The 13,594-nt window shown below is 35.3% G+C and overlaps 1 protein-coding gene across 4 annotated transcripts in view; it reads right to left on the bottom strand.

Moving 5' to 3' along the window:
* Positions 1 to 13,594, bottom strand: part of Adamtsl1 (ADAMTS like 1) — a 361,048-nt gene that overhangs the window by 276,151 nt on the left and 71,303 nt on the right. For all 4 annotated transcript variants that reach the window (XM_048355943.1, XM_048356028.1, XM_048356104.1 and 1 more), the window contains exon 4: positions 676 to 912. In XM_048355943.1, coding sequence (XP_048211900.1) covers positions 676 to 912 — 237 coding nt within the window. The remainder of the gene's footprint in view (positions 1 to 675; positions 913 to 13,594) is intronic.

Here is a 13,594-nt window from a genome sequence, read left to right as displayed (position 1 = left end):
TTTCTTTCTTTCTTTCTTTCTTTCTTTCTTTCTTTCTTTCTCTTCTTTCCTTTTGTCTTTTTTTTGTTTTTGGTCAGTTGTCAGGGCCTGGGTGCGATAAGAGTCTCATGGACTTTCCTGTCCAGGCTGACTTTGAACTGTGATCCTCAGATCTCAGGCTCCTGAGTAACTAAGATTATAGGCATGAGCCACAGGTTGCCCAGCTGTCTGAACTTTCAATGTAATCAGAGACAGTAAGGAAACAAGTTCTACTGTTTATGTAGAAATTTCAGTCTCTCTTACCTGAGTTATTCTGAAGCTCTGAGTAGAAAAAAGCCACAACAATGTTTACTCTCTCTCTCTCTCTCTCTCTCTCTCTCTCTCTCTCTCTCAGGGGCATCCACATTAGAGGTAACACCCAAATCTAGTGATTACATAATACATAATGCTAAACAGTTTTATCCTTCTATATTCAAGTGACACTCAAAGAAAGAGAAAACTCTAGTCCACTTTCCCTTAATACAAGGCACATTTGTAATGTGCACATTTGTACGTTCAGCTGAAATTAAACCTCTATTTTCAAATGAGCTACCATTCGTCAACTCTAGAAAAGGCAGCACTCTGTTTGGAGAGTAGGATTTTTCAGAAAGGCACTAGACTTTCTGAATAAATCAAGTGAAAGGAATCAGCACTTACTTGGCATAAACCACTGATGCACATATCCAACGATTCTGTGTAGCATCGTGTACCATCTAAAACCTTCGGTGCTAGCTCAACAACCAGGGAGGTTCCTTTGGCTTGGCACTTGAGTGAACATGGGTTGTCAGGATCATTGGAAACAGGAAGCCATTCATAAAACTGGCCATGATGCTTCACGTCATTATGAGCTGAGCATTGCTGCGCTCGGAAGTCACCTGCTTCTGGTGGGCAATCCTGGAGAGGAAGGAGGAGAGGGAACAAGTACATATTAGGAGAACAACCTCATAGAGGAAGCTTGAGAAGTTGTGAGGCCTTTGAAGTTCATAAAAAACAAAATAAATGTCTTTATCTTTAATTGTTGTTTTGAGACCAAAGCTCTCACTCTGTATACAGCTCAGACTGACCGGAGCCTCACAATCCTCCTGTCTCAGAATGCTTATATCACAAGCATGTACCATCACACTAGATTGGAGCTATGACAATTCTTTGTTTTATAACTAGTGGCAAAAGTTAGGATAATTTCATTCAAAACATTTGTGAGAATGTTTGTGTTGTTTTTTTTTTATATAGAACTCATTGCCTAATGCCTGTCATCCAATGGCTCAGCTGCTCAGTGGTACAGAAGAAAGATGGAAGTGAACTCAATAAAACAGAATAGGAAGGAACTTGTTTGAAATAATCCTGACTCCCATTTTTTGATTTTACTTTTGCTTTCTATAAATACAATAAATATAAGTCAACCAGTTCTAAAGAAGATAACTTCAAAGTCAGGCTAAATCACCACTGCCTTAAAGTAAGAAGGGTAAAATATACCTGAGATGTTTTAGTATGAACTAGAAATAATTTCTGCATTTATGCAATTCTAAGAAAGATACTGATTACATTTTCCTTTTGATTATTATTATCTTTAAGTAGTCATATAAAACACCAAATGAATACAATTTTTAACTATTTTTTCTCTTCTATTTTTTTGATACTCTAGATCAAACCCAAGACATTTTACTTGCTAGGCCAGGGTTGTGCCACCAACCTATATCCCAGCCCCCGAATATAATTTTTAATTGATGATACTATATTACATTAGTACAGAGAGAAAAGTCCTAAAGTCTCTTGATTCCTCCCATTGGACAAAAATATGTTTGATTCTTCTCATCTCTATTAGATAAGACTCAAGTGAGGTAATCTTAAAACTAATAAAAAATGAAGCTGAAATGTTAAACCTTTAGGTTTTCTTGACTGTGACAAAATTAGTAAATATATTTAGACACATCACAGAATAGCAACATGCAGACAAAGTTCCTATTCTTACTTGTATATGATGGTCACAAGATCACCTGTTTGAAGTTTTATTATTTTTTCATAATTGGAATAATACCTCCAAGAGTACTAATGCTTGTGAATACATTTACTCACTTTTATCACTATTCTCTTTCTTTTTACTTGCATTTTTTGTATATTCTGCTAAATTGAGAATGCACTTAGATCCTGGAGTTTAGAGCTAGAAACTGAATTTGAATTTTCTTAAGATTTGAATTTATTTGTACTTGGCAAAATGCAGCTTCCTGTTTTAAGAAAAGGACTTAAGAGAGCTTATAAAACAGGTTCAGAAAGCTTATTGGACATCAAATAGCTCTTACAAAATAACATTTTGATGATTTAAGTGTTAATGAATCAGAAACATATGAATCAAATTTCCCTTGAAATACACATGTTTAACAATTAAGGGAAGAAAAGATTTGGCCACAGATTCTTTATTTGAATCCAAAACTCATCAAGGATAGTTCAAGACATCATCAGACCCTTAATATGTCTAGGTCATCCGGCTTTAGGAGTAGAAACATCAGGAAAGTCATTATAACCTCTGTTTCTACAAAGTCTGAAAACAGTAATAATAACAATAACAACAGAAGAATAGCTGTTATTTGTACAGAGATTTAACTTCCACCATGTTTTATACTTATAATTTGGGCCATTATTAAACCAGTGTACTTCCTGAAACTCTTAAAAGTCAGATTTAGAAACTGATGCCTTCAAGTGCTTGAGGAAATACTTAACTTTACTTGGTTGTCTTACCAGCTTCTGGAGACACAACTCTGACAAGTCAGAGTTCTGAGCAGAAGCAGTGGCTTTTCTCCAGGTGAACAAAAGGCAGAATGCACTGAACATATGCAATGTGGGATGCTATCCCTCATAAAACAGCAATGGTGAGAATAATAGGCTTTTGGTTGAGATATATAAAGTGAAAACAAATGAATTATGATATATTTTACATGGAAAATACTAGACTTTTGGACCAAATGCATGGTATCTCTTCCCAAGAATCTCACCAAAAATATGATGTAGGAAGGATGGGTTAGGCTCAAGATCCTCAACTTCCAGCTTCTTAGATAGCTCTCCCAAACATCAGCAAGAAGAAATGGAGCAAGAGAAAGGAGAATGCCTTTTAACTCCTAAATGCTAACACACCTGTAGATAGGCAGCTGTGTGTCTGCTGATGAGGTTGAACATCCTCACTCTCTGAAAATGTATTTTCTTTGTAGATGAACCTATGAATGACTGTACTTAGGCACTTAATATAACAGTTTTTATCTCCAATTTTTAAGCACTTAATCCTGACTGGGTCAGAGCTTTCTTCTTTTGAAAACACAAAAATACAATCTAACCTTTTATTTGCTCCCATTATAATTCATAAAGTCCTGTGGCGTTTTGCCATCTATGAATCCAATTCAAAACATTTTCTGGTTAATCTCCTAGCCAGTGGGAAAGATAAGATGGATCCCAGATGTGCCTGATGATGATAGGTAGATCAGATTACAATGTGGGACAGAAAAGGGTCAGGCTTTTCAGAGTTTACTTACTGGGTGACATGTAAAAGATTCTATCTCAGCAGTTAAGGTGGCAGCATATGAAACGCCTCTAAAATGGCTTTGAAAAAGTATACAGAATGTAGATTCAGGTTCATGAGAAGCATTCCTTATTTTCATTCTTGTTAAAGAATCCTCTGCTTTACCTCTGTCCTTAAGTATTCCCACAATTGGTGGCCTAGTCTATTAACTTTGCTGTCTCATTTATCTTATCATGTGAGTGTCATGGTATAAACATAATATTTTGTTTCTATACTTTCAGTCATGAAGTCAAGTAAATTTGGGGCATTGTACTCAGAAGATGGCTCCATTATACATTGTAGTTGCTGAAAAAGTAGTCTTATTTCATTTTTTTTTCCGCCAGAACTGTTCTTCTAAGCTTCCTATTTCCTCTTCCTACTGCCCCATCACTCACCCTCCATAAAAGTTAGTGTGAAAGAAGACAAAATGGTTGCATGATAAGGCATACACTGTTCTCCAAAAATCACCCAATTGCCCATTTATAATAAAAGAAAAATAGAAAATTTCAAGAACTTGATAAGTTCAGAAAATCTTAACAGTTCTAATATTTTACCCTTAATACATTAAGAATCCTTAATTTCTAGATGATAAAGCAGGAAAGGATGACCATCAAAGGTTCCTTTATAATTGATGGATGGAGACTGGATAATTTCCCACTAAAGCACCAGTATCTTAGCATATTGCACTTTATGTTGAGTTATTGCTTTCATATATTTTGGTCTTTATTATTTGGCTTTCTGCTTCTTATATTGAATATTAAGATAAAGATCTTGAAGAATAAAGATCTACTGGTACAATCCAATTTATTGTGATATTTCATTCTTAGAGCCACAGGCATGTTTCAGTATAACCATGTTTCAGTTTGTATTTCCAACTAGAAACCTCCTCCTCTGAATTCCATAGTTAGATTTACACCTGCTTATTTGTCATCTGAATGTGTAAGACATCACACACTTATTGTACTCAAAGCTTGACCCAATTCTCCCCAGGGCTCCAGCAAATCAGATCTTCCTTCAGCCTTCCCCACTTAGTCAATGTCAACTCGGTCCTTTTCATGTCCCCAAACTTGAGCTCCAATATGAGCTAAACAGAAGATGGCTAGAAATTCACTCTATCCCCCAGAGTTTCTAACTTGGGTGGTCTGAAGTAGTGTCCAAAAAGATATATTTCAAACAAATTCCCAACCGATGTCTATCTGATTTGGTAACTAACTTTGAGAACCACTATGTTAGAAAAGTGTTGAATTGTGTATTTGTTTGTTTTACCATGACGGGGGTTTGACCTCAGGGCCTGGACACTGTCCCTTAGCTTTTTCAGTCAAGGCTGGTGCTCTATCAATGAGCATTTCAGGCTTTTTGTGTTTTTCTTTTTTCTTCTTGATTGTCAAAGTGAAGTACAGAGGGGTTACAATAGTACATTTCTTACCTAACTTGTTACCTCCTCCCTGATTTCCTCCTCACCTCTCCCCTCTTCCTTTCTCTCCTTCCCCCATTAGTTGTACAGTTGGGTTACACCAAATGATTTTGTAAGTATTGCTTTTGGAATGGTTTGTCTTTTTATCTATTGTCTCTCGATTTTGATACTCACTTTCCCTTCTCTAGTTCTAATACACGTATATAGAGAATCCAGGATATTAAGATCCGATAGCAGGGGTAAAACTGCGGGAAGGGAATACAAGAGAAAAAAAGAAAAAGAAAAAAAAGGGGTACGGTTTCACATGGCATGACAATGATATACCACTTGTTTCCATAATGTGGAGTTCATCAAGATAAGATTCTCATTGTCTTTCCTGCCTGAGCTGGCTTTGAGCCATGACTCTCAGATCTCAGTCTCTTGAATAGGTAGGATTACAGGCTTGAGCCACTGGCACCTGGCAAGAAGTGTTAATTCTACATACAGAAATATGTAAAATCTGACCATTACCAAAGCCAAGTTGTCATTACATCTTGCCTACATTTCTGCAAAGGGCTCCTAAATGACTTGCTCTCCTGAACATTTTTTTCCCCCCAATTCAGCAGCCAGAATGATTTTATGAAGGTATAAAGCAGATTGCATCATCACTTTGTTACAACCCACACAATGGCTTCCCAAGACTCAGATTAAAAGCTCAACTCCTCATTTCAGAGGGACAGATCCAGCCCCTATTTTGTTTTCCCCTCTTACTTCCTGCTGTCCTTGCTCACTGGATTCCCTGTCAGCTATTGTACACTTAAGAACTTTCTTGCTTTAGGGAACATATATTGTCTGCTTTTCCTGTCTAGAAACTTCTGCCTAAATTTGCAGCATCTAATCACCTCACCACATCAAGTCATTCTTTGCTCAGATATCACCTCTCAGTAAGGCCCATTGTAACCATATATATAAAATCATAACCCCACTCTCACTACTGATTCTGAATTTTCTTGCTCAATTCTTCTTTTATTCCATATCACTTAATCACCTTGAACACCAAATCTACTTATTTATTATGCTTTTTGTGTATTGTCTGTCTCTTTCTACTAAAATGTAATCCCCAATAACACAGGAAATCTTTGACTTTGTCCTTCTGTTCTATGTTGAGTAGTCAAATTGACTAACACATTGAATAAATGAAAAAAAAAGAGGTCATTCTATTCACTGTAGAAATTCCAATTCTGTTTTCTTAAATTGTGCAGGAATTTAAATATTGAGTTTCCTAACTATTAGAACATCTAATTTTTCTTTATTTTTAAAATAAAAAGCAAGAATACTGACATATTTTAGATACTAGGAAAATTGTGTATGGAGTCTGGCCTAGTTTCTGAATAGGCGGATTGATATTTCCTTCTCCATGTAAACAAATTTAACAGGGCAATATTAAAAAATATAAAATGGGCTGAAATCACTTATTATTTAAAAAATAGCCAGACATTTATAAATTTTATTAAACACTTGGTGTTACATGCATACACTATAAAATGCTAATGTTAAAGTAACAAGCTTTATTCCCCCAAATTTTGGCCACCTGCTTATACTAACATCAACATCATCATCAAAAGCATTTATTTGTGCAAGACTGCTCACTGCTATGTAAAATAAAATTAAACAGACATAGACCCTGCCCTGTCTAGACAGTTTGTATGGATACGATTCTATTATATTCAAGAGCATAATATTTAAGTCTCTAACACATCACTATGACTGTAAAGAACAGGAAATGGAATGGGGTTTGGAGGGCAGTACCATAGTAGGTAAAGGCCATTTGTGGTTCACTTTTTAAAAAGGTCAGTTGAATTTTATTTTCCAAAGCCAGTGTTAAATGGCTTGGGATACATTTTTTTGTGTGTATATTAGATATAGTTTTAAAGCCCTTGATTTCATTCTCTTTTTTTTTCCTGGTAGAAAACATTTATAGATTTTATTTTAATTCCTCTGTCTACCTCCTAAATTCTCAATATTTGGAGAAAAAAACAAATTGAAAAGAAATAAGTGTTTATGAAAAAGTAATCATTAACTATCTTAATATTTTACTATGAACAGGTTCATGTCTAATAAAGCATCATGACAGTTGTGAGACCCCATAAAACATTACAGAAATCTTTATAATTTATCTTTGAGCATGCTCTACCATGGTTCTACTTTGCTGGTACAGATTCTACATAGATTGAACAGCTTTAAACTGTTCTAAAGTGTTTATTCAATTCCCAGCATTGGAGATATAACCTTATAATACAATAAACAGTAGCCCCACCCTACTTGCTCTTGTTATCGGAACACAACTGGTTTGTCTGTCTGGTTTTTAATATCTCCAGTCATCTGAGAGCTGATTTAAGTAAAAACATTGAAAACATTTAGTTTTAACCCCCCCCCCCAACCCCGTGCCTGCTTTGGGTAGCTTTTATTTCAATGTTTTTAGTTTTTCCTCCTTTGAACAATGCAGACTTTTGGAATCCAACTCCCTAGAGGTATTTGTAAGACTGGTTAGAGTTTGTCATTTTAGACTCTTAAATTCTCTCAATTTTGAAAATATTCATTCCTTAAGGCTTTTATTATTTTTAGTTCCTTTCTTGGAATTTGCTCCAATTTAGCAGTATCTTTTCTTAAATCAGCAATTCTGGCCTTTTCCTATTTTTTTAAAAAAAATTTTCATTTTAAAAAGTGTTCTAGAGGTCTCCCACATCCAGCTCCTCCAAATTGTGAGGTTAGACAATACAACTAGATTCTCTGCTTTCCTTCCTTCAGTCTCTATCCTGTTTTCCTGAGTTTGATCACTGCTTGGGTTTTAGAGGTGCAGAATGCATTTGAAATAACTTTGGTCATTCTTTAAAAAAAAAACAAAAAACGTTGTATGTGTGTGCCCGTCCTGGGGCTTGAACTCATACCATGAGTGCTGTTTGTTAGCTTTTTGGCTCAAGGCTGGTATTTTACCATTTGAGTCATGTCTCGCTTCCAGCTTTTGGGTAGTTAGTTGGAGTTGAGTCTCATGGACTTTCCTGCCCCAGCTGATTTCAAAGCACAATCATCAGATCTCAGCCTCCTGAGTAGCCAGGATTACAGGTTTGAGCCACTGGTGCTCAGCTTCTGGGCACTTTGGCAACTGTATATATATATATATGTATATATATATGTATATATATATATATATATATATATTTACTTATTTATTGTCAAAGTGATGTACAGAGGGTTACAGTTTCATACATTAGGCAATGGGTACATCTCTTGTACTATTTATTACTTCCTCCCTCATGCCCCCTTCCCCCTTCCCCTTTCCCTCTTCCCCCATGAGTTGTTCAGTTGGTTTACACCAAATGGTTTTGCAAGTATTGCTTTTGGAGTCATTTGTCTTTTTATCCTTTGTTTCTCGATTTTGATACTCCCTTTCACTTCCCTAGTTCTCATACCAGTATATACAGTATCCACAGTTTATTTATTTATTTTATTTTATTTTTTCTAGCACACCATGTAACGTTTCCTGTTTCAGAAAAGCCAGGTCAGACTCCTATTTGAGCCATTATCACTATCAAATCTGTTCACTGATGAATAACTCTTAGATTATTCTTAATTTGGAGAGTTCTCCAAGTATGGCAAAAGATGTCTATTCTTCAATCCATGGGATGGTATAGATAGAGTCTCTTTCCATTTGGATTTCTCTCTGGGTGTTAGTCTCTAATCCCTCACACAAGTCCTTCTGGCAAGGGACAGGGGGTTTTTCTATGTCACATGTTCCAAAGACAGGAAACAAGATGTTTTCAGATGATCACAGAATGCCAGTGAATATTAAGTAGGTATTTCCTCAGACTTGGGGATGAGGGAAAGATAGGGTTACTGTGAAGCAAACGGAAAAAATTGAATAACCTTCTCTAATCTTTTTCCAACTTCTAGTTCAGAATTCTATGGCAAACACCTAAGCTTATGCTTAATACTGCAAAGTAGTCCTCAGGTTTTGAAATGCTGACACCATCCTCCCAACAACATGCTAGACCCATGCCTTGATGCCTCTAGGAATACTTAATTTTGTTGTTTAAATATAAATCTAATAAAAGTGACTTATATGTATGTCCTAACATATGAGTCTAATCAAACAGCATTATGTGCCAAGTTTACTGGGTTATAAGTTTAGTGGATGACAACACTCAATTGTGTTCATATGGACTCATGCTTCTTAGTTTGTTGATCTTGGAGCCTGAGCCTATTTTAAGAAACTAAAAAGAATTAGAGAAATGTATTTTCTGACCTCTAAAACCCAGTGTTTGTAGACTGCTTTTTAAAGCTTAAAGTTCAGCCTCTTAGCACCAGTTTTATCCTGAAGAACATTGTGCTCCAAAGTTAATTTTCCATTCCTCTTCCTATAAAAGTTCCATTTCCTATAGCAGGCTGGATTTAAGAAAAATAATGGGGAAAGCAAGCTGATCAAACATATCTAGAGTAAGGTCTGCATGATTAATAATGCTTTCCACTTAATCACTCTGAATGATTTTAACATTTTGCATATGTTCAAAAATCATACATATGTTTACCAAGTACTAGATCATAGTAAAAAAAAAAAGTCGGGGGTAGTCCTTGCCTTCATAATGCTTACAACTTAAAAGAGGCAGACAGATGCTAAGACAAATAAAACTTAGGCTTTTATTCTAATGATGGAATTTCAAACAAAGTAGACACAATTCAATGTTGAAGGGTTATTTGGGGACACAGACAACTTCCTATTTTGTTTCTGTTTGAGGCTGAATCTGGACAAGGTAGTAAAGGAAAAGAAATGCTAGAACGTTTTCTTATCCTGCAACTAGTTACTATTACTTCCAGATCCTGAGAATTGAGCTGCCTCTCTTCTATTTTTCACATGGTGTCCAATAAAATGAATATTTCAGGAAGATTTTAGGAAGAGTTGATATAATTTTCCCCATTTTCTAGGCCCTATTTTTCATTATCTAGCCAAATGTTTGCTTTTCCCACAATACTTGGTTCTCCTGGTTGACATGATCAAATTTGGCTCTTCTTATTCATCTGCTTTTCTCCTTCAAAGTTCTAGTACCACTTAGCCTTCTCTGACCACTCATCTTCTTTCTTTCTTTTCATTTGGGATCTTTAAAATTTTTTGTAAATATTATATACAGAGGGGCTACAGTTACGTAAGTCAGGTGATAAGTATATTTCCTTTGGAACAGAGTTATCTCTTCCTTCATTCTCTTCCATTTTCTCTCTCTCAACTTCCCCATTGTCCAAGTTGTATAGTTAATCTCCAACATAGTGTCTAGTAGGTTTCACTGCTGAATTGGCTCACCTTGTGTCCCACAATTTCTGTGCTTCCCTTTCTCTCCCCAAATCAGATAAACTTGTATACTAGGCAAAGGGTACAGAAATCACACACAGTAACAGAAGAGATAAGCCCAAGAAAATGGAAAAAAAAAAAAAAGGAACTACAGTGCAAAGCAACAACAGCAACAACAAATACCTCTTGCTTCCCTTTCTTGGAGTTCATTTCAATAAGCATCATTTCATATGATCATATGCATAAAGCCATTGAGTGACCAATAGTTTTCTGTAGGTTGGGTAAGGCAATTCCTTTTGGAGTATTATACTATTTCTGGATATAATTTCATCCTTGGACTTACCACACTGTTTGTTTACTGGTCGCTCTCTTCCAAAACAATGAAATCATGCAAGCTTGGTATAAAATGTATACTACAAATATCTACTAAGGAACGAATTTCATGTGTGACAATGTATAGAACTAGATTCTCTAAAGAAGGTTCCTACAACAGGCCAACTACAATATTAGATTTAGGTAAAAATAAAAATTATAAACAGTTGTTAAGTGTACATATCTTGACACGAAGTTGGTAGACATTGATTTAATGGAGACTTGCTGGTACTAGAGGTTCAGAACCACCTACTTGAATACTTTCTAAGAGAGGAGAACAGGTTTTGGAAGATGATGGAAATCTCATAATGAAAAAACTCTAAGGCACAACTCCTAGGACAAGAGTAACCAGGTACAGAAGAAAACAGCCAGCTTCTTGAAAAGGCCAGGCAATGGAGACAATAAAAAGGATTGGGAGTTGCCAGGTGAAGGGATTATGGATGAATAGTTACAGCATCTATGGTGAAGATTTTCCAAACAATGAAATGCCTCTGTATGATGGCAGCCTCATGAAATAGTACAGTTGTGCAAATCTATAGAATGTGCACTATCAGAAGGAACTGTGATATAATCTATATAGTTTGAGTGATAATAATTGAGCAATGCCAGCCAGTTCAATGACTATAATAACAATTATTAAAAAAAACAACAAAAAAAACCCAAAACCCTTTGATTCACATAGCTTGCTTTAGCTTAGCTATGGATGAAGGTTAAAAGATAGAACTATTCCAAGTTTCTAACAATAGGACACTATTAGGACTATTAGGTTAGGTACTAAGAATATGGTTCAAATGGTGAAGCACTTGCCTAAAAAGCCAAAGGCCCTGAGTTCAAATCTTAGTACCACCAAAGGGGGAAAAAGGAAGCTTGGGTTGATACTGGGGTTATTATCAGATCTCACCACTATTTTTCTCAAAAGTAGATGTAAGTTCTCCAAGGAAGTATGTATCTTAATCTATATTACAGGAAATTTCTTGTATTTCAACAATTGTAAAAACATGAAAATATAAACATATTAGCAAAGAAGGCAACAGAAAAGAAAATCAGACCTACTAAGAAATCTGATCATGCAATTATCACACACAATGCAAAAATTTAATATACTTTTGAACATTTTGTTACAAAAATGTTCAAAGCTGGGTACAGTAACACAGATCTGTAATTTCAACATGTGAAAGGCTAAGGCAGGAAGATCATGATTACCACAATGAAATTATGCATTTATCATATTGAAACCATCTTGTACTTTTGATATATGGTAAAACAAAAGTAAAAAACAAACAAAATAACACAAAAGAAGAGGAGAGAAAAGAGAATGAATTTTAATGTTTACCTACCTAATAATAACAACAACAATAATACTATAATAATAAGATAGTTACTAAATGGACTACAAGGTAAAATTTACAAATGGGATTAGATTTAAAAAATCATTCTCTAAAGTAAGTTTAAAAAATTATTGAAAAAGTAGTACATTTAAAAACACCTTGAAAATGTTTGCAATACGCTTTTCTAGAAGAGCTCACATCCACATCAGGAAATCCATGGCCGCTACCAGAACACATGATGCGTATCAGGTCACAAAGTCTTAACAAACTTCAAGAATGAGAAGACCATTTAAACTCACAATGCTATTGTCAGAAATTAATAAAGACAATGTTAAAACCCCCATATATTTTGAAGTACAAATAATCTATGAGCAGAAGAACATATGTAAGTTTAAAATAACTGAATAAAATAACTGAATAAAAATCAATGAAACAAAATCAAAACCATCAAAGCCACCAGCAAAGGCTGTCAGTTGAAAAGACTATAAAAACAACAAACTCCTGAGAAACTTCATCAATGATATTGACAATAAATATATTCCAAATATTATCAGGCAAAGGAAGAGGTAAGTGCAAACACAGAGAGAGTAACCAAAAAACCCAAAATCTATGACTTTCTTTGGACAGAAAAAAGAAAGTGAAAACAATCTTAGGTAAATGAAGAAGCAAGCTTTTCAACATGAGAAATAACAACAAAAGTAAATGTTCAAATAGAATTTACCATATAGCAGATGCTGCCATTCATATTTACACATATTTATTCATATAATTCTTATGGCATGTTCCATTTCACAGATGAGAAAGCTGAGGCACAGTGAGAGTCAATGTCTTGACACACCGCTGTGATGTCAGAGCCAAGAAGAACCTTAAATTGACTCTGAAGTTCTTTCCCTTGACCACCATACTGACTTCATACAGCCTTTATAAGAAATTCAATCAGTAATTTAAAATTTCTCCCCAAAGAACCCATTTGGGTCATGATTTTACAAGCAAGATCTTATTAAATGCAAAAGGAAAAAAATCTCAAATCTAAGACAAATTTCCTTATTCATCCTACCAATACCAGATTAGGGTTGGATAAGAAAGAGATAACTCATAAATGTAGATGAGAAGTCCTAAACAATGGATTAGGAAACCAAGGCAGAAGTCCTAACAGGTAACATAATTCTGGTAGGAGGGCCAAACACACCCTTCAATGCTTTCATATAATCACTGAAGGTTTGAACAAGCACTATCTTGTTTTATATTTTTCTGTTTACTATCCTTGTCCTTACTTCTTTTTTTAAAATTAATTTATTGTCAAAGTGATGTACAGAGGGGTTACAGTTTCACATGTAAGCCAGTGAGTACATTTCTCTTTAAACTTGTTACCTCCTCCTTCATCTTTCTCCCACCTTCCCTCTTCTTTCTTGTCTTTTCCTTGCTTTTATTTTAAATTTAAAAAAAAATTTTTTTTGCCAGTCCTGGGACTTGGACTCAGGGCCTGAGCACTGCCCCTGGCTTTTTTTTGCTCAAGGATATCACTCTACCACTTGATCCACAGTGCCACTTCTGCCTTTACTGTATATGTGGTGCTGAGGAATCAAACCTAGGGCTTCATG

Source organism: Perognathus longimembris, chromosome 1 (genome assembly GCF_023159225.1).
Source record: "Perognathus longimembris pacificus isolate PPM17 chromosome 1, ASM2315922v1, whole genome shotgun sequence".
NCBI lineage: Eukaryota > Metazoa > Chordata > Mammalia > Rodentia > Heteromyidae > Perognathus > Perognathus longimembris.
This window is presented reverse-complemented; position numbering and strand designations above follow the sequence as displayed.